The sequence below is a fragment of the Pseudorasbora parva genome, chromosome 16 (assembly GCF_024679245.1).
Source record: "Pseudorasbora parva isolate DD20220531a chromosome 16, ASM2467924v1, whole genome shotgun sequence".
NCBI classification, from domain to species: domain Eukaryota; kingdom Metazoa; phylum Chordata; class Actinopteri; order Cypriniformes; family Gobionidae; genus Pseudorasbora; species Pseudorasbora parva.
In genome coordinates, this window is record NC_090187.1 from 10,492,689 (window position 1) to 10,514,573 (window position 21,885).

Sequence of the window (21,885 nt, forward strand, 5' to 3'; positions counted from 1 at the left end):
CCCCACTACCCCCTCAGTTTATAAGAACAAACTTAAAAATGCATGACAATTTATTATCAAAAAAGCAAATCCCAGTTTTACATTTACATTTATGCATTAGCAGATTATTTTATCCAAATATATATATATATATATATATATATATATATATATATATATATATATATATATATATATATATATATATATATATATATATATATATATATATATATATATATTCTCTTTAAAACTGTTTTAATTATCCTTTTTTATTTTTAATTCTTATGCCTGGTATTTTTGTTTCTAAATCATGTTATCACTATTTAAATAAATTTTCTATGTAAAGCACTTTGAATTACCATTGTGTATGAAATGTGCTATAGGCCTATATTTAAACTGGCCTTGTCTTGCCTTATTGTGATTCTCAAGAAATGTTTCAAAGGAAGGAGTGTGGGGCAAACATGGGAAAAGTTTAAATGATGTACAGAATACAGTGTCTTAGGAAGTTAACATAGGGAAATATTAACAAGATTACGGGTCACAATTAACCAAGACAAGTTTACGAGTCTCATGGAAAAAACATGGCTGTTTGCAAAAAAGGTTTTAAGAAATCATATCCACTAAGTGGGTGCTGAATGCATGTTCATTTATCTCTCAAACAGATAAACTTAAAGGGATGATGAATTGAGAAATAAATTTTCCTTTGAGCCTTTGATATATAAAAGGTCATGGTAATATAAGAAGATCCTGTTTCGGAGCTGAAAACTTCCTTGTTAGTAAAAGAAAAGCTTTTATAGACACCAGGCACAGAAAACGGGGCTCTCAAATGAATGACGTAGTAGAAGGGAGAAATACCGCCTCTACAGATAGATATGTACGCCTGCTTCTGCCCATCAACTCGTGCAGCTAAACGAGCAATAAACATGCCGAATATAGCAAGATAATTGTTTGTAAACAATTGCAATTGTACTTGCTTTGTAGTATTCCAAACATGAATCGACGACATTTATGTGCACATAATCAGCTACAACTCCAACTAAAATATATTTGTAAGTATAGTTTATTAAAACTAATCTGATGTGTTTATGATAATGTCTCTTATGATAAAGACACTGGGCATTTGTTGTCCTATAGGATTTTTTATTTTATTTTTTAAATAGAGAAGCTTAAACATATTAGATATACACTGTTTTGGTACTAAAGACTAAATACTCTGAACCCCAAGTGGATTTACACCAACTAAGAAAGTCAAAAAGCATGAAATTGTGCCCCATATGTTTACTCTGAGAACCTCCTTGATGGCCCAAAAAAATCAGCTGATTGTAGCTGTGATCACATGCTTTTTTATCCCTATACAAAGTTCATCACCATAGGTTAGAGCCATGACATAAATCCAATAATTTGAGAGTTTGACCTCAGGCTCAGTTCCCTTTTGACCTCAATGATCCAATTCATGACTGTTTTATTGCCACTGCCACACTAATCCACCTAGCAAGTTCCACCTGGAGAAGCAACTTATCTTTACCTGAAGTGGTCAATCCACCTTTTTCATCATCAGCCCCACCGGTTGACACTTGGCTGCAAATCCCTTATGCAAGTTAACAGTACCCCCTGACAAGACATCCCTGGGGAATGGTCAGAAGCCAGGACTGGGCACTTCTCCGCCTAAGGGTCGTCTTTATTCCCTTTCTGGTCCTCAAAGAGAGGCAATGGACAAGGCAATCCCCCATATTGGGGAGTATGTCTCTTGTTTATAATAGTTATTATAAACAAGATGTTGGACTGGATGCCATGTTGCAGGAGTGGTCGAGGCTGCTTCAAGAAAAAGTAATGCAAAGTAACTCTTTTTCAATTTGAGCATACCGGCACTCTGCATCAGTCATCGAATGCAAGACATTCAACTGGTTGATGTAATGATAGTGACTGGTTTTATTGAGAACACTGCTCTTCTTACTTTGTATTTTTGTCTTGTTTGTAGTCTAAATATCTAAAAATTCTTAAATCAAGATGCATTTACAAAATATTTTTCTTTCACAAACCCATCATTTCACATCAGAATGTCTTTATTAACCCCCGGAGCCGTGTGGATGAAAGAAATGTATTTCAATTAATCATAAAATGGCCCGGATATGTCACTAGACATTAAGAAATCATATTAATTTCAAATACTGACAACAGTAGTCCCGCCAGGATATTGTCATTTAAAAGTTGTTGTTGCAGCCCTCAACTGATGCTGATGTTGACATGTTGTGTTTTGGCCTGAAGCTCCACCCATGTATCAATCACAAAGTCTGTAATTTTCGGCATCCAGGTTGTCAGCTCTGCTCTAGTTACCACAGCTGCAGCTTACAAACATTCCTGCTGGATCCTACAGCCTATCTGGCAACCTCGAGTCAGGAGGAGGGAGAGAGGGGATACTAGGCCCTTTTTAGGGGGGCTTCAGGGCTTCAATGCCATATGAAAAGGTAATGCAGGATTTAAAATGTTTTTAAAAGACATAAGACCACAAATTTAGCAGATAAAGTGTCTGTTCCGTTGGCTATTTGTAAAAAATATTACGTATTGACATTTTACGTGTCAGAGGGAGTCGTCTGCCAAGCTCTGCATTGCCTCAGTGCAGAATACGTTGGTATTCAATAGGAATCAGTGTATTTGCGGTAGTTTTTCTATTTCAGTTTATCATTGTCATGGAAAATGATTGTGTCCAGCCGGTCAGGACATAGAGTCCACAGGTTTCCTAAAAAAAAAAGAAGAAGTTAAAAACGCTGCATGGTGGCGTTTTGTGAAGGTGAAGAGACGGGACTTCACTTCTGCATCTGCTTTGACACACGCGGTGGTGTGTGTGTGTGTGTGTGTGTGTGTGTGTGTGTGTGTAGAGCGGTCACTTTACACCACGGATTATCAGAGATATGATAGAGTTCAACATTGCATCACTCATGTAGTTAAAGGATAATATTAAATGATTAAACACCTATACGCCGATGCTTCTTTGTTATTGTTTTTACATGATCAATTTCAACATTGATGAATACAAAGTATGTAGGCTACATAAACACAAATGCATAGTCTCACACTTTAAAAAAAAATAGTCTGGAATTATGTGATGATAATGTAAATATTTTATTCATGCCATGTACATTCAAATACATACTCAAAATGGCATACATCACACTATCGACGGTTAATCGGCACAAAATAAACCCATAATGGGTTTATTTTAAGAGAATGGGTGAATAAAGGATCACATGAAACACACAATAACACTAACGATACTGTCTGTGGCTCTGCCGCGGCAGAAGGTGTGACAGTCGGTCATGGATCCGTCAGAGACGATCAGCTGGAAGAAACAGCGTGAACTGTACACCATAACTGAGGCGGGCGCCGGGCGTACAAAGTACACACAAGCTTTCATGTTAAACAGAGAATGGAGACTCAAAACAGACTCAATGCCTCCAACAGGACTAGTCGGAGAGCCCTGCTCTGTGGAGTTCAACTGCTGGATCCTTAGTCAGATCTTCTGTAATAAAGAGGAGTCTGTAATGAGTAGTGATGTTCGGTTCTTGAATGAATCGTTCGTTTGAGCCGGTTCTCTAGATAAACAAGGAGTTGGTTTACTTGTACTACTTTAGACATAAAGAACATATCCATCCACATTTGTTAATCAGTGCCTGTAATATGAACTGTAGCTGTGCAATTTTCAGTCGAATCTGACGTGAAGGATAAATGAATTAACTGTGAACTTAAGTGAATGAAAGGCAATAATCAGCTAAATGCACTCACACAAATAACTTTATTTTGTTAGTTGCACAATACTAAACTAACATGGTTAAACTGACATGTTCTTTGTACTGTGGGATACTTCCTGATTAGAACCAAAAACATCCCTATATATTTTTTTGTTAGTGTGAATTAAATAAACCAGAAACTAAACTTTGCCTGAAACAACCTGTTTGGTTTAGGCATATACTCTGACTCAAACCTGTGTTGAGCAAATACTACCTGTTGCTTGAGATAAAAAATAAAAAATGTGGGCTGACTGCAAAATGCAATAATTATTCTTTCAAAGTCCATTTTCATGTTCCTCTGTGTTGGTCCTGACTAAGTCTTCCATCTCTGCAGTGAAAGCAGTTTCCTTCATTTCAGCTAGTTGTTTAGAGTTTAGAGGAAGCTCTGTATCAGAACTACACAGGTGATGCCAACGCTGTCAAGACACAAATACAGGAAAATAACAGTTAGTTAGCATTGGTTAAATAGTTAGTTTTACATTTGCATCTCTGTTTTCATCTGATATCCCTAGAGGCTTGTTTAACATTTCAATTATGGGTGCACTAATATGCATAAATTTCTGCTGCAACAGTTCATGTGTTTGGACTTGGTTTTCTGGTTTCACCCTACCTGGGTTGGCTCGTTTATTTGTTACCATGGTTTCTGATTGGATTAGTCATTGTTTTCAGCTGTTGCCTAATTAGTTCTCTTTGTTTTTTCCCAGTATATAGGCTACAGTATCTGCCCATGTCTCAGTCATTTCTCATTTCACGTTAATGTTTTAAAGGTTACTTTAGAAAAAAATTATAATATTTTATAATATTTTACACTTTAATTTGTCAGTTAACATGTAGGTTATGACATCTATGTAAAATGAATAATAGTTTTACGTTTTCGTTATTTTTTACCATTTCATTGCTAACATCAGCTATCAGGTTCCCAGACGAATGCAAGCTAATCTTAGTAAAGTAACTTGTATCAGTGCTATCGTTATTCTGTATATTGTACGACATCATTAGCGTAAAGCAAAGTTTACATTGTAGGCTTTATCATTTTCTCCGTGAGCAGAGATCAGTTGATGTGAGGGAGGTGCGAGGGAGAGCTCCAATATTCACATTTGTCTTGTTGATTTGCCTGTTGCGTTGTTGTCTTAATTCTCTTTTTTTGCTTCCTTGGCGACTTTGATACATATCCTCGAGAATAAGAGTGATCCTCCATCAGCAACAGACTTTCAAAAAGGCTTTCAGGTTTTCATATAGCAGCCTCAAGCAATCCCCCTCTTCACATTCGACATGGTGCCATCGAGTGTTAAAATGTGAAAGGCGAAGCTTGAATTTATGGGTATGTCCCTCTTTGGCTAATGTACTTTCAAGATGGAGGGGCAACATGGCGACCGGCATTCGAACCCCTCACCCGTATGTATTTTCAATGGTATGTTATAAACGTACGAGAATACTTTATTACTTGAAAGAAGTAAATATACATTAATGAGCACATATATTTTTGAAAGAACTAAGTGTTTTTAGCTAAGAATAAACTAAAAAAAGTTACACAGTGTAGCTCTAATAACAATAACTAATAGCGGGATTAGTAAATAATGTAAATAATAGTAACTAATGTGTAATTACCACGATGAGTTATGTATTTCAACTTCCAGTTGTCAGCTTTATTTAATCATTAGCTAATGATTTGCATAAGTTTAATTGTTATGACTACTTGTTGAGGCACGTGATTATTAACTAATTGCAAAAAAAAAAAAAATGCTGTTTTGTATGTCCCTTTAAAAGCAAATATCCTATTTCTTTCAAGAAGAGGGGGGAGCTTCAATCACTCATGCAGCAAAAACAGAACATGTTGAACCGGACTTGGACAATAATGCCTACAGTACCAGAGAATATATGCTGCATGGACAAAGAACAGGTATAGTTTAGTTTAATTCCGAATTCCAAAACTTTATTGATGAGTTTTATGAAGTTTATTGTTCATAACACAAAAAGTTGATGCGTCTGTTTTCACTCCAGAAAATCACTGTAAGAGCTGACTACACAGTACAATAAGTGTGCATTAAAGTCTTATCCATAAACACCCTCTCTCCCTTGCATTGATCAGCTTTAGTTGTAAAACAATTGTTACAACTAATAGTAAACAAATATAGCTCTTATGCCTTTTTCAGGGGGTGCTTAATAAAATGGTAAATTTTATATCCGTAAAACAACTATAAAGCAGTATAAAACGTGTGCTCTCCCTTTCAAGACTGCCATGACTGGTGTCACTCTGAATGGGAGACTATAAGCTGGATCGCGAATAGTTGGTACGGATCTATCTTAAGCTTTATTTTTATTTTTTTTAAGCAAAACATGCCTTGAATTGTCCCTCGATCTGGCAATGCACCTGAACTGCTTACAATACATTGTTGTCACTACAGCTGTTATGCTAATACGGAACAATCTGTCAGCGCTGTGGGAGGAAACATGCAGATTAAGGGGTGGTAATATTACAACAGATATCCTTCCTACATCAGTAAGGGAGAGAAATCTGAAGGGCTCATTTTTCCACAGGCTTGTAGTGGCCCCAGTTACTGGGTTATCCTCTTTCTAGTTTTCTGGGTTGGAAGATGCACCCGATTATAGCCCTTAAACACGGAAAATGTCAGATTTTCATAAATGCTCCCTTTAAGTAATTAATACATGCTGACACATTTAATGGATAGCAATTCATATATTACTTAATATATAAATCATAAAGACTCTTTATTAGTTGCTGATGCAGTAATCATTAATTAATGGTTTCGTTCTTCATGAGTCATAAATTAAAGGTGTCAAGCACTGGCTTTTTTAATTTAATATTATACTGTTGTCTGAGGTCAACTAATGACGTTCGTGATTTTTACATTCAAAAACATCATAATGAATAAGTAATAGGCTATTTTCTACACTAGTTTTGAGGCTGTCCCCTGAAAGCTCGATGTTGATGGTTTGATGTTTTGATTTGAATATTTAATGATTGTTTTTAAAGCGGCGACCAGAATGAGGGCTCTCAAAACGTCTTTTTCAAACAAACACAATGATTTATCTCTCATCCACGCATGATTGATTGGAATATAATTTTTGTATATTACTTGACCTGCCTGATCGGTGGATATAGGAGCTAACTGCACACACACAAGCCCGCGTACCCTTAAAGTAACAAGTCAAGAGAAGGAACAGTGAATATCAATAAAGGAATGTTATTTTCACTATTTAAGATACACCAGGCTGCCAAAGGGCTTATGTTTTGGTAGCCCTGAACATAGCCCCGGGATGTTGGGCTTTGCGAACCCTGGCCCATAACATTACATGTCAGAGTCTGATCCCGAATCGCAATTAACCAACAAACAAAGGATTCTCCAGCCTGTGACAGCGTTCTAAGGTAAGTTCTGTTAGACATGTACACATTATCAATACGAGCTGTAACAATACTAACACAAATAAAAAAAAAAGTTTTACTCACATAAGTGTGTAGCACCATTCCTGTAAGATCTAATATAGAGAGAACAACTTTTCTTTGCCTAACACGGAATTTTTTTTAGCTCTGAAACTTACAGGATATTCTTATATCAAGATTAACTTTTATATATCAAAGGCTCCAGGGAAAGTTGCTTTCTCAATTCATCACTCCTTTAACGTGATTATCTGCGCCTTAAACCATTTAAGCAGTGTATAGTTGTCATTTTCATTGTGTAAATATTGTTCTAGATGTTATCCATGTTTTAAGTCTCAACGACATGCAAGTAAACAGCCAAATAAGAGATTTCAAGGGGGAAAAAGGTATTCACTTCCTTCCTGTCACATGAGGCTGCCAACGTCCTACCCCTACTTTCAGGAAGCATATATATAGGTCTCTAGAATCATCCAAACAAAACAAATCTTACAAGAGCTCTATAGTTTTTTTTGTATACTTAGTCAAAACTCCAAGCGGCAAATTACTTGTAAGTACAAATATCATGGGGAAATGGGCTATACTGTGTTTAGTGCTTTTAGCTTTCATATCCTACCTAAAACATTACTTAACACTTTAACTGACATCTCAACGGTAGACGATAATTTGTTAGGAAATAAATCTGTCCAAAGGAGGAGACGAGAGAGCAATCTTTTCAAAGTTTTACTGTCCACCCCTGTGTCTGCTGTACATAGGGGATTGGGCCTTCCAGTTTTCAAGTGACAGCAGCAGTTTACAAACTTCAGTCACTTACACAAAAGGGAGAATGGAAAGATAGAGCATTAAAGCATGAGATTAATTGCTGATTAATTGTGTCTTAAAGGGGGGGGGGTGAAACACTCAGTTTCAGTCAGTGTCATGTCAATCTTGAGTACCTATAGAGTAGCATTGCATCCTGCATATCTCCGAAAAGTCTTTATTTTTTTAATAATTATATAAGAAAGATGCGCTGTTCCGAGTCTTTCCGAAAAAAGCAGAGCGGGTGGGGGCGTGTCGTGTGAGCGGAGCTAAATAATGACGTGTGCAGCAGCGCGCTGTGTGTTGAGTCGAGTGCGTCATCCCTAACAGCGGGAAAAAAACTTTATTCAAAATAAAAATATGGCTTTTAATCAGATACAGCCATACATCTATGATCCGGAATCAGACCCAGAGGCTGCAGTTGAACAGGAGCAGCAGCAAAAACGACTAGAGCAGGACGTCTGTATGTGGTAAGTTACAAGTTATACACTAACTATATAATATGCTTAGCGGCTTGTGTTATTTACATATTTATACTTGAATTATATCGTCGTATTTTTGTCTTTGAAGGTGTACATGTGGGAAGTGCAGTTGTGCACGTGTGTTTGTGTGTTTACGCGTGGTTTGTGTAGACAGTAAGCGGACTAAAAAAAACACAGACATTTGAAGCAGTCTCACTCACCCTTCTAACGTTGGGACTGCTCCATCCTTCAGCATTAGGCGATTGGGAAAAGCCGGCGTCGAGCTGGGCCTTGTTTATGAAACAGTCGGCACCGAAATGCAGCGAACAGATATAAACATTCGCGCAACTCAGTTGCTGATCCGGAAAAGAAAATTACATCCACTGTTGCCTTAACGTGGGGGTTTTGGAGAATCTGTGCAGGACTGTCTTGGTCTGGCAACCAAAAACACACTTTTTTGGTGACATTGTTATGTGCTATGTGTAATTGTCACCTGTCCAGCATCCTACAAGCCAGCGCTTTGATGGGCGTAGGCTGTTGCTTTCGCTCTCTCCCTCGCTCTCTCTCACGCGCTTCCGGTAGAATTGTCCGTAAGGCCCATACAAGGAAATTCCGCCCCCATTAACGTCAAAGGGGACGCATGATCTCAAAAAACTTGCCGAAACTTATGACTAACCGGAAGTAGTATTTTTGACAAAGAAATACTGCCATCAAACGTCCACCTTAACTTTTGAAACTTTGTCTATGTTTAGTATGGGATTCCAAGTCTTTAACAGTGTAAAAAGATCAGTATGCATGAAACAGCATTTCACCCCCCCTTTAATGTCTTAAGGGGCGAAATATTGAGGCCTCTTCATCCAGTTTAGATGCGTTTCATTCTAATTGGTCAAGGACCCTCTTATTTGAGTTTACATTTACATTATTATATGAAATCACTTACTACAGTCAGCCTTTGAATGTTATGGGCTCATTTATTTATTTATTTATTTAGATGTATATATTTTTTCCTTCATTCTATTTATTGATTTTCATTTAACTTTTTGACACACAATGCCCTGTTGGGGCAACGTAAGGCTGCACTTTATTCTGCACTATATTCCACCACTTTGGTAGTTGCCACACATTCAAATACAATATGCGTGAAAGTAAAAAAAAAAGAACCCGGGGAAATTAACTGCAGAACATGTTCACATAGGACACTATTAACATGACTATATGAATGAATCAATTCAGAAAATTTTGGGCAAAAATGGGTTAACTAAGCATGATTTGATGCATATTAGTGCTCACATATTGTAAATTGTTACCAACATCTTTTTCATCCTCACCTGTTTCAGACTTCCTTTCTCAACACACATTCGGCCCAACGCCCATCCAGGCACCAGCAGAATAGAGGACAGGGCCAGTAACCAACCTAGTGCATATGCCCAGTCTGGGTACACATACCAGCGGTTAAAAGTCAGGGGCTGGTATTCCACCAAAGAGCAGATGAAAGACGCCTCGGAATGGACAGGAAAAATAGAAATGGTAAGGAAATAGTTCAACTGAGGTGGTTATGTTTGAGAATACTTCAGGAATTCAGGAACAACTGATATTAATTAAGACAAGACAAACACAAACAGATGCATGAAATGCAGAGACACTCACCAGGCACACGAGAGGAGTCAGGTATTTCCAGCACAGCATGAATATGTTGTTGGGGCGTGACTTTGTCATGTCTTCAATAATGTCAAACATCCTCTCAGCCCCTGTGATATGTAGAGGATTTAGATTTACTGGCTTTCCAGCATTGTCATTGTTTTCTGTTGGCTTAATTTATGTTATGTTCTGTAGGCTGTGTGTGTGTGTGTGAGACTCACCAAAAACCCAACCCATGGCCAGAGACTCAAACACAGACAGGAACAGAACACAAGCTCCATTACAGGCATAGTAGTCAAACAACTGGAATACATACATCCCCCCCTGCAGGTAACAATGCAACATTACTGCCAGGGCCAGACTAAGATTTTGTGGTGGTACAAATGTAAAATGCAGATTAATTAAATACAATTTCACAGGCTCCCAATCTTATAGCTCTAGCAATTTATATAAATTTAAATAGTTTTGTTTTAAACTAAAACTCTTCTAAAATGTTTTAAATAATTAGTTCACTTCAAAATGAAAATTTACTGATAATTTACCTCCATATCAACCAAGATGCTTATGTCTTTCTTTCTGCAGTAGCAACCAAATTAAGTTATTCATTTGATAAATTAAGGATTTTCACCACTTTATAGACTTCTATGGCAACCAAAACTGCAAATCAATGGGGCTTCAGAGGCTCTGCACTATAACAGATGAGAAATAGGGTCTTAAACCATCTGCCATTTAAAAAAATAATAATTCTGCCTACGTTTAGTGTGTCCGTTTCTGCATGATTACGCAATCAGTGTTGAGCCACAGAGCAGCGCAAGATGAGCAATTTAGGTTCAAAGGTATATATACAATTTTAATTTATTTTGAAAATGACTGAAGGTTTCACTAGATAAGACCCTATTCCTCAGCTGGGATCGCGTAAAGCCTTTGAAGCCTTTCTAAGCCATTTGAAACTGCACTGATTTGGACCTTCAACATTTTTGGTTGCTATAGAAGTCTATAATGTGGAGAAAAAATCTGGAAGGTTTTCCTCAAAAAAACTTAATTTCTTTTTGATTAAAGAAAAAAAGATACGGACACCTTGGATGAGATGGAGGTGAGTAAAATATCAGGAAATGTTAATTTTTGAAGTGAACTAATCATTTAAGTAACTGTAAAATGTATGTAATGCTTTAGATTACAGCCCGGAAAGGATGGGGAACGATTTTAGTTATTCAGTTCAGAGTAGTGTCTAACCCACACAATAGGAACTACCAGTGACGAAAGTATATGTTGATGCGATATGAAACACCGGCAACCGCAATTTACAAAAAGTCATGTAAACACAGTTTACTCCATGAACATGGAAAACAGATTGATGGACCAACAGCGATGTCTAGGCACTTCTCAACCTTTATGCTATGGAGGAAATCCAATGCAACTTGGAAGAGACAAAGCCAAAATGCTCAGCTAGAATGCGTCCCTGTGGACTGGCTTAAGACACTTCAGAGTTCCTACTGGCAGTGTGAATGAAAGGAAAACGGCTATAGGAGAATGTTTCTATAACTGACTTCCCATAACTAACCAGTGTGAAAGCCCCTAATGACTTCCATAGTATTGAAAAAATCTGTTCTTTAGAATATGCGACTGTGTACAGCAGAAGAAAGAAATGCATACAGGTTAAGAACAACTTGGGGGGAGTATATGATGACATTTTTTTTCATTTTTTGTTGATCTATCCCTTTAACACAAGGCCATTATTCAGTAGTAGGTAACAAAAAGGTAACTTTTGTTTGTTTTAATCTCTCTCACACATACAATCTCCTTACCTCTGTAACCATGATGAGTTGGCCAAAGAAGCAAGTGAGACAGAAGACCAGGAGTAAAATTTCTCGCCGTCCTGCTTTGCGCAGCACCACAGGGAACAGGTCAATCACTGATGTCATGACACCTTCCATTGAAGCAAACTTCAAAGGAAACGTCACATTGGTTTGGTACGACATGAGAGTGAGTAAATGATAACATTATTATAAATATTTTAATTGTTGGGTGCACTATAGCTGTAACACACTGGAAGCTGGAACAAACTTTTTCTCACTAACACTAAAATATTCCAGTGGATTTGTAGAAGTCCACAAATTACTCTAAATAAAATGTTTGTAATTTCATGAACTTCAACATTTACCTTGAGCTGTTCCATGTCAATATTTTTGGTTTATACTCTGCACAAATTTTCACTTATCTACAGCATCTAATTTCTTATGCAACACAAAAAAAAACAGCATTCACTGGACATTGTGGATGCCTTTGTGTATTTATTTCAAACATATTTTTGTACACGCAGATAGACAAAATTATTGTCTGGGGTAATTGACAGCATGCCACAGATACGGAAAATAGATATTAAGCTGAAAATACACTGGGTGTTTTATGAGGTGCACAATGCTTAACTTTGCCGACTTTACCTAAAAACTTATAAGAATTTAAAAAAATACAACAAACAATTCAAAAACAAATAAAAATTGTGATTCAATAAATATTTTTATAACACAGCTATGAATATAAATATTCAAGGTAATTATATTCTTAATTATAAATATAAGTGCTACTAAATATTAAATTAACATTCAGAGAACATGCAAATTAGTGCTTAAGACATTTATATTTAAAATTTATTTTTGTTTGATGAATGAATTTACATTTTAAAGCTATATTCAGAGTTATGTTGTTACTGACATTAGGGGCCTGTCTTGGGAGCAGCCCCCGTGGGAAAGCAATGCAGCCCATCACTCCAGACACTGTGCAAGATCAGGGAAGGTGAGGAGCAGGTCTTGATAGTTACGCCTTACTGGTCCTCCCGGACCTTGTTTACGAACCTAATGCTCTTTGCGACAGTTCATTCCTCCCCGGTGGATTCCCTTGAGAAGAGATCTTCTTTCTCAGGGACGGGGCACCATATTGCATCTATGTCTAGACCTCTGGAATCTCCATGCGTGGCTTCGGGAGGGCATGCAGTAGTGAATGACATAATCACTCGAGCCAGACCTCCCTCTACTAGGCGAACTTATGTTTTGAAGTGGAGTCAGTTCGCTGAGTTGTACTTTTCCGGTCGAGTTGCCCGATCCACTTTTTGCTTTCCTTTCTGCAAGAGAAGCTTCACCTTTACCTTGAAAGTGTATGAAGCTAAACCCTCTCAGACTGCACCTCATCCCCCCCCTGGGTTCTCTCTGTAGTCCTTTCTAGACTGCAGAGATCTTCCTGAGCCGCTGAAGTCAGTTGAGCTTAAAATGCTGTCTCTAAAGGCAGTGCTCCTAACCTTGTTCACTTCCATCAAGAGGTTGGGGGACCTGCAGAAGTTCTGAGCAGCACTTTGCTGCTTTGAGCGAGGGCTCACTCCAATTTTGATTCCTCCTGGGCTGTAATGCATGCTGCCTCTCTAGTGGACATTTGAAGGACTAGGTGTAAGGCTAGCCAACACCTTCAAGAGATTCTACAATTTCCGGGTCGAGTCAGTTTCTTCTTGTGTTTTGGGTACAAACAGGTAAAGCATGGAAGGACTGGCTCTGTGCTTTGCTTGCAGCACCATTCCCCTCTGGGGGTGGGGGTGTGTCGGAAAGGCAAGGGCCTTCTGTGCTCTCCATGAGAGTTCCATAGCTGGCGTACTCTGGATTAGTGTATCCTCTGGGTATCCTTTGGTAGTCGAAAATGGCAGAGGTGTTCAACGCCAGGCCAAGTACTTGAGGTGCATGCCAATTTAGTCAGCCCTTTACTGAACAAGGTTCCCTGCTGATAATCCCTTATAAGAGTTTTCCACATTTTGGTTTCCCTATCGGTAAACCTGTGTCTTTCCCTTGACAGATTTCCTCTGCCCACTCTCTATGTTTCTAGTAGCTGAATACTCCGTGGGTCAGCCCATATGCATATTTTTTCCACATGTTACCTCCCTACAGGTAGGATGTGGCCCCTGTAGCATCCCTCTCCCCTTGGACTAGGCATGCTTCCCGGTAGTTAACCATGGGTCATGGCTGTAAAAAAAATGGGGAAAGAGCTAAAGCACTCTTTTTCTATAAGGAAAAAGGAACAGCAGCTAACGACTGTGTCCGTAGAAAAATGAAGGACTATTCGGCTTATATGGGGCATTGGGAAGATTACAATTGGGCAAGGGCATTTGGAAACAGGCATGCTACAGCTACATGCTCCAGCATCTGCATTGCCAACCCTTGTACAGTTCACAGTTCAGTGATTGTGGCGCTTTCCATTGTGACTCCTACTGTCAGTATCGACATAACGTAGAATGTGACAGAGAGAAAGGAAACATCTTGGTTACTGTTCTAGCCCTAATTCCCTGATGGACAGGACAGAGACATTCAACTTATGTTTTTGTGTTAGTTTAAGCTCACCTGTGTATCAAGTCCCAACAAAATTATCATAATGAAGAAACAAACAGCCCACAACTGTGGGAGAGGCATCATGGCTACTGCCTGTGGATAAGCTATGAATGCTAGTCCTGGACCTAAAAGAGAAAGAGATATATTATTTTAAGCATTATATGTTCTAAGTGCGACAAATCATTATGTTTTTGATTTTATAATACCTCCTGTTTTCACATAAAATATTGCATTACCTGATTCTGCCACCTCTTCTATGGGGACACCCTGCTCTTGGGCCATAAAGCCCAAAACCGAGAACACAGCAAAGCCAGCCACCAAACTGGTGCTGCTGTTCAGAAAGCAAAGCCACAAGCAGTCCCTTATAGACATAAATAAAAACACATATCTACAATTTGCTGGCTGAGCATCACAAGAAGCAGTGTACACATATTACAAGAACATCTGGCTCATAGTGGTCAACATAACAAATAGTTCCCTTTCAAAAGATAATCTCAATGCTGCACTCATAACGATACAGAAAAACATTTTTGTTTGACAGGTTGTGAAGTATGTGTGGCAAAGACCTTGCCTTTTAATTACCTCTGACATCATTTGAATGTACATCCACGCGAGGCTATAAACAGATGTGAAACAGGTGCACCTTCAGGTTTCTTTGTCTTCAGAGACTGCATTGTGTGAGTGTGCTACACTTTCTTTATCGATCCACTTTGTTATTAGTTAGAGTTTCAGTCAGTGTGCAGAAATGTATCAGTGTTAAAGAAAAAGAAAAGCAGACAAAACAATGATTAAACAATCAGGCGATGCATGCCTCCTTGGCCCTTCGCAGAGTATGATAAACATGAGTTCTGCTTTGAGTGTTCGGGGAAGAGCATGCTGCCCTTGCATTTGAGCATGGCAAATGTGAGCACTGTAAATTGTTCACTTTTAAATTGCTTCACGCTCATCTTACATATTTTACTTTGGATGTGCCTGCTACTCCAGGCTCACATGTCCTTGAATCAACATCCCAAGCTCATGTCTGAGACCTTTCTCATGCTTGTGAGAACACGCTACACAACTGCGAGGGGTCCAGACGTCTCTTTAGACAAACCTGAAGGTGCACTTGTTTCATGTCTATTTATAGCCTCTCACAAGCATGCATTCTAGTGAGATCATTATCAGAAGTTACTTGGTGAATTTGCCAGACACACTTCATAAATTTCCCTTTTTTTTCAGGGAACAAGGTTACGGTCAAGTAACATGAGATGATAATTATTCAATTGTTGACTCATTCATATGTTCATTCTTTGGAACTGTCTTTTTATTGAAAGCACCAATACTAACCTGTAGCAGTTGTTGTTGTATTTATTGTAGCTGGCTAAAACAGTGAGAGTGCCAACAGACACACTGTAGGAAAATAAGATCTGAGCTCCGGCCTCCAACCAAACCTACACATACAGAACGCATACATTTTTATATGATAATACTATTTTTTTTAAAAAAAATATATATAAAAAATCGTTGTTTAGATAGTTTTTATTTGTTTTTTAGATTCCGTTATATCAGTTGTATTTAGGCGTCAAATGTCTCGGGTTATAACTGTAACCCTTGTTTCCTTTGAGGGTGCTCCCTTAGAATTACGCGTCTGAAGCATTAAGGAAACTAGACCGATCTTGGATATAAAGGGATGCCGGATCACAACAGTGCTAGATTTTGCGATGAAGCAAGTCACTCCCAGGCATTGAGAGGTGTGGCAAAGCAATGCACTGTCTTGTTCCCCTTTCAGGGAACAAGGGTTACAGTCATAATCCTGCCAGCAGTGCTATGATGTCTGGGAACCATACTCGGGCCTGCCAATACGGGGCTACGAGGAGAAGACTGACCCCATCCTGACAGACCATCTCCAGAACTCCCAGGAGCAGAGTTATCAGTGAAAATGCATACAGGCGCAGCCTCGGCCACGTCTGCACCATAGCATCCAACCCCAGTGGGGCGTGAGAGAAAACTATAGTGGACAGTGGGACATCTCTCGAGATGCAAATAGCATTTTCACTGGGCCAAACTCCTCGCATATAGACTTCACCGCCTCTGGCTGAAGTCTCCATTGTCAGGGCCTTAGCCCCTGCCTCGACTGGATGTCTGCTGCCTGATTCTGGTCTCCGGGGATATACATCGCTCAGAGAGATGACAATTTCCATGGGGACAGCTGATGATTCAGGTATATGATGAGATACCAAGACTTCCAAACTCAAAGACTCTTTATTAAAGAAATACTAGACTTCACCAGAAACATAGAACACTATCAAAACATGAACAGCAACAACATAGGCATAACGGATACCGGACAAGGAAGGAATTAACACAAGGGAACTAAATACACACACTGATGACTAGACAAATGAGGGGAACAGGAGATACAGATGACTGGACACAGCTGACATAACTAAAGCTAACGAGGGGACTGAACAGTGGCGGGAAACTCAGAAAAAAGGAACGTGACAAAACAGAAACCAGGAAGTACAGGGGAAAAACAGAGGAGACGACGACATGACATGTGACACTTACCTATGTGCACATGGATTGCATTGTATCAAATTATTGGTTTAAATGTTAGTACATAGTAGTTAAAGCTACATAATATAAAGTGACACGTTTAGTGATTTATTAAACATGTAAAATACTAAATATTTTTTTTTTTAAATCATGTGATTTGGTCATTGCATTTAGGCTTAATGTTGTTATCAGTGTTGGTCAAGTTACTTTAAAAAAGTAATTAGTTATAGTTACTAGTAACTCACGAATAGTACCTAAATTAGTAATTTAGTTAAATAATTATAAAAGTTTTACACTTTTTTTAAAAATGTTCAAATATGTCAAATAACGTGGATACCCACAATATTAAATGTTAAATGAATGTAATGGACACTAAAAAGAATACATTGACAATGTGAGAGACACCTATCAAATTCAATACATTATTATAAATATCAGTACTATAGTGGAACAATAAAACAAAATAGATTGTTTAGAACTGTAATATTTATTCAACAGACCCCAACTGGCCAACAAATACATCTAAAAAATAGAAAATAATAATAATAACAAATATATAAGCCTACATAGCCTAGACACTTTGTAGTGCAAATTCAAATTCTAAAACTATCACACAACTTCACAACTGGTAGACATACTGTAGCCTACTTGAAGTATTTTCTTTCTCACAAAAGTAAACAGCAAGAAGTGCTCTCAAGTCTTGTTTGTATGGCGGGCTTACCCACTCTCTCGCCATATTTTTTTGCAATGATTGTCGGTAAAGAATCCGACTCAACTGTTGAAAATGGCAGCATGTCCTCAAATACATTTCTAGATATTATTTTGTTAAATTCTGTCTGGGTGATAAGAGTTTGCGGTAGAGAAAAACCTAGTTTTGGTGTCTTTAATGTCGTGGCTCTGCCTCCTCCTTTGGTATCGGAGCTCACGTTATCCTTTGCATTTTTAGCCACTAATTTTGTGTTGGCATGTAACGATGTGAAGTGCTTCATTAGATTATAATTACTTGCCACCACCATGGAGAGACTCTTCCTCTGCATAAGTTGCACGTTACATAAACATTCTTACCTTGGTGTGTGCGACAGCGAAAACGTGTGTGTGTGTGAACTCTACCTAAGCCAACCATGAATCTTCATCAGTTGTAATTGTCTCCCACCCACCTATCATAATCAGTTATGTGTACAACACCCACCCCCCAACACGCACGCACATAAAAACACTATTCTCTGTAACGGTAACAGCGTTGTAACAGGGGAAACAGTAATTAGTTTGATTACTCTTTACTGAAAAAATGAACGCCGTTAGTAACGCCCCGTTTATCTATAACGCCGTTATTCCCATTACTGGTTGTTATAAGGTCACAGTAAGGTGGAGGGAAGATGATTGATTACCTGTGGGTCTGCAAGACGGGCCGGTTCAGGGTACAGATAAAACACAACTCCCTGTAGAGCTCCAGGAAGAGTCAACCCACGAATCAGCAACACCAATAGCATCACATAAGGAAATGTGGCTGTGAAATACACAACCTACAATACAGGTGAAATACAAGAAAGGGATTAGTTAATTTTATGCCTTCTGCCACATAGCTGCACACCTACACTTAAGGAAACCAGTGTGAGTAATGTGACAAAAGAAACACTAATTTTGCATGAATAACTAGGGCTAATACTGACTTTATACAAAGTAATAAATATATCAAGTGGCATTCTTGCACACCTTGCCCGTAGATTTGACTCCTTTCCAAATACAGAAATAACATATGATCCACATTGAAATGAGACACAGAAGAATCTCCCAGTTGATTTTACCAATCTCCTCAATACCCCCAGAGAGAGCCAAGACTCTTTGTCTGTGAAGAGAGAGACAGACAATTTTCTTGTTTTTATGAACCAATAAATAGTTTCAAATTAATTTGCTTAATTTCTTCTAACATTTGCTAATATAGAATGTTTATTCAAAACTCAGTATCACAATTTGTATTTATTTACTCCCAAAACTCGGTAGCTGCAGGTGTTGCATTAATTAGAGATGTCCGGTTGATGGTCAAATTCTTTGCAGCAAGATTTACACAGTTATCTAAGAGAGAGAAAAAAAGGTATTCACCAGATGGCACTTATTGTTTATAGTTTTAATGCTACTTTTGTTTATTTATTTATTTAGATGATCACCTGTGTTCCAGGTGTTATCACAGCTGGCCCAAGGAAGTTGTGAGCTGAAAGAGTAGAAGAGGTAGAAAAGCGCCCAGGCCAGAATGATGATGTAATACATGCAGCTGTACAGAAGAATCAGTTGTCCTGCATAGCCAATACCTGACAAAAGCAAACAGAAACACTGACTAGAAGAGAATGAAAATGAATGAGAGAATTAAAGATTTACCCAAATGAATATCTGTTGCTTTTACACAATATGCACTTTGAGTTTTGGTTCTTTTACTGATTGTTTATTATACAAGATGGTTTCTCCTGGATTCTATGTTCATATTCTTTACTTAACTAAAAAATAAAAATAATTCTGCTGATATAATGAAATAAACGGTCTTGGTTACAGTTTATTTTAATGTGTCTATTAAATGTGTACATGTAGTCTAATTATACATTGAGTAATAATATGAATTAATACTATATACTTAATATAGGGTTAGGGTGATGCATCATTTACTGATATTACTTTAAAATAAAGTGTTATGGTTTCTTTGCCAATGCATGCATACAAGTGCATGACATTAAAATAGTTTGCATGCAAAAAGATTAAGAAAATTTCATTAAAAAAAGGTTTAATCTTGGTAATACAATATTTTGATGGTCCCCAAACAGACATTATACTGAATATAAGTAACTTTGCCACTACATGTCTACTTATTTTAACCCTAACCCTACCAGTCTACTAATACTGTATTAACACCGCACAGATGCAACATTACTTATACTCAACAGAATGTGTTGAAGGGACTAATATAACTCTCACCCTCAGCCAGTGGACAGAGGCGATGCCAACATGTAATGCCTCCTTCCTGTGTGTACTGTCCCATTGCGGTTTCTAGCAGGAACAGAGGCACCCCACAGGTAACGACAAACACCAGGTAGGGTATGAGGAACGCTCCTGCGAACATGGCAGTACAATATTATTAAATACCACTGAAAGAATTGTGCATGAGTGTACTATGTATTTAGGTCATTGATGGGTTCATACCTCCTCCATACTTGTAGCAGAGATAAGGAAATCTCCACACGTTACCCAGTCCAATCACATTCCCTGCCACAGCCAGAAGGAACTCTGCTTTACTGCTCCAGTGCCCTCTCTCCTCTATTTGTCCTTCCATTCTGTCCATTCCACACAGTTTTCACACGTTTCCATGAAGGTCCAGGCAGCCCTAATTCTGCAGTGGTGGTCGATGTACTGAATTCTGGTTAGTTAAAAGTGTATACAAATGCGTCAGGCTATTTATTGACTGATCCTCCCCAGCTGAACTGAAAACCACAGTTACATTATTGAAGAAACAAAACAAAACAAAAAGACAGAAAAGTTATTAGATCGGTATGATAAAATATTATTTTATGCAATGGGTAAAAGGGTAAATTAGTAAAATAATGTGACTAAGTGAAATGATGCAAAGTGGCTGTTTTAAAACATGATTTGATTAATCAATATGTAAAACCCTCAGCCTCCAGTGTAGGCAACTATTGTTTGCATTTAACGTTTAACCAAGGAAAAACAATAAGTTACTGTTCGTAACACTGGTTCTCTAAAACACTGAGTGGAGAGATCCACCTATGGAAATCGTATCTATACCTGACCTCTTTTCGCAGCAAGTCTGGCTTGACTTCACTTAAAAAAAAAAAAAAAAAAAAAAGTTAAATTTACTTTAAAAAGCATGGTCAAGTGGTTCCACACAATTATATTGAGTAAGTTTAACAAATAACAATTTAGTTATATGAACAAAAAGAATGTCAAGTAAAGCTGACAAAATTTCTTTAAGTAATGAAAACCATTTGAAATTGTCATTGTTACATAATATTTATGTGTAGTTTACTTTTAGAAAAGTTTATTATGTTTGGTGAACACATTTATCGATTTTATTTATCATATTAAATTAACTACTTCTTCTACAAGGGAATGTTTAAAAACTACATTCAAAAATAACTTAATTGAGGTCAGGACGTCCATCCAATAAATGTGTTCATATGAGTGCCTGCAGCCTAAACACAGGCTCCACTCTTCTGCATAAGGGTAACCATAATTTCAGAAACTCCTCTAAATGTCCAACATAACTGAAAATTAAAAACTAACATACACAAACAAAATCTTTGCTTTTACTAAAAAACATAAAATAACACTTTAATCCCTAAATTTAATAATGCAGTCCCTTGCAAAGCATACTGGGAACTACAGATCCACTGGCCCGTTTGCTCATTTCACTCAACAATGTTAAGTTGACCGAAGAAACACTTATTAAGTAAAGCTGATAATACTCATTTCTAGTAGAAACAACTCAGTACACTAAAGTTAATTTAGTTACTTTTTTTTAAAGGGTTACTTCAGCGATTAGCCTATGACTTTCTATCAGTAGAAACCCTGGAGTATATTCAAATGATCGTGCTCCCCACCCCACCAGGCTAAAGACTACAGCCAGCAGAGGGAGCCATTTCCATATGTTTTCAACTCGCGGATGGGTAGTGGGATCGCACTCACAGCTCAGCTCACAGCTGCAGGCATTCATATAAATGGAGCGGCCGGCGGAGCAAAGTGAGTGTTTTAACTTCTCAAATTAATTCCTATTAAAAGTTAAGCTTCCAAAGGCATGAACTGAAAACGCACCAGACTGAACACACGCTGAGAACTACTGCCGCGAGCGTGGACGCATTTACCTCAGCTCTCATCATGAGAGCTTTTACCTCAGCTCATTCACGATAAGTGTAATCTTGCTACAT

The 21,885-nt window shown here is 38.0% G+C and overlaps 1 protein-coding gene across 4 annotated transcripts; it reads right to left on the minus strand.

Annotated features, from left to right (window-relative positions):
* Positions 1–3,149: 3,149 nt before the first annotated feature.
* LOC137043297 (sodium- and chloride-dependent GABA transporter 2-like) lies at positions 3,150–20,316 on the minus strand. Of its 4 annotated transcripts, none has more exons than XM_067419516.1 (14): positions 20,147–20,316; positions 19,922–20,056; positions 19,126–19,266; positions 18,946–19,033; positions 18,674–18,806; positions 18,349–18,483; positions 15,752–15,855; positions 14,662–14,753; positions 14,438–14,550; positions 11,867–12,004; positions 10,283–10,385; positions 10,071–10,171; positions 9,752–9,922; positions 3,150–4,183 (listed from the first exon to the last, which is right to left on the minus strand). In XM_067419516.1, the coding sequence occupies exons 1-14, from the start codon at positions 20,283–20,285 to the stop codon at positions 4,043–4,045; spliced, it is 1,734 nt and encodes a 577-aa protein (XP_067275617.1). In that variant the 5' UTR covers positions 20,286–20,316; the 3' UTR covers positions 3,150–4,042. The 4 variants fall into 4 exon arrangements, with proteins under 4 accessions (XP_067275617.1, XP_067275616.1, XP_067275615.1 ...); XM_067419515.1 differs by having other exon boundaries at positions 9,752–9,889; positions 14,662–14,786; XM_067419514.1 differs by having other exon boundaries at positions 14,662–14,786.
* Between the last annotated feature and the right edge of the window lie 1,569 nt (positions 20,317–21,885).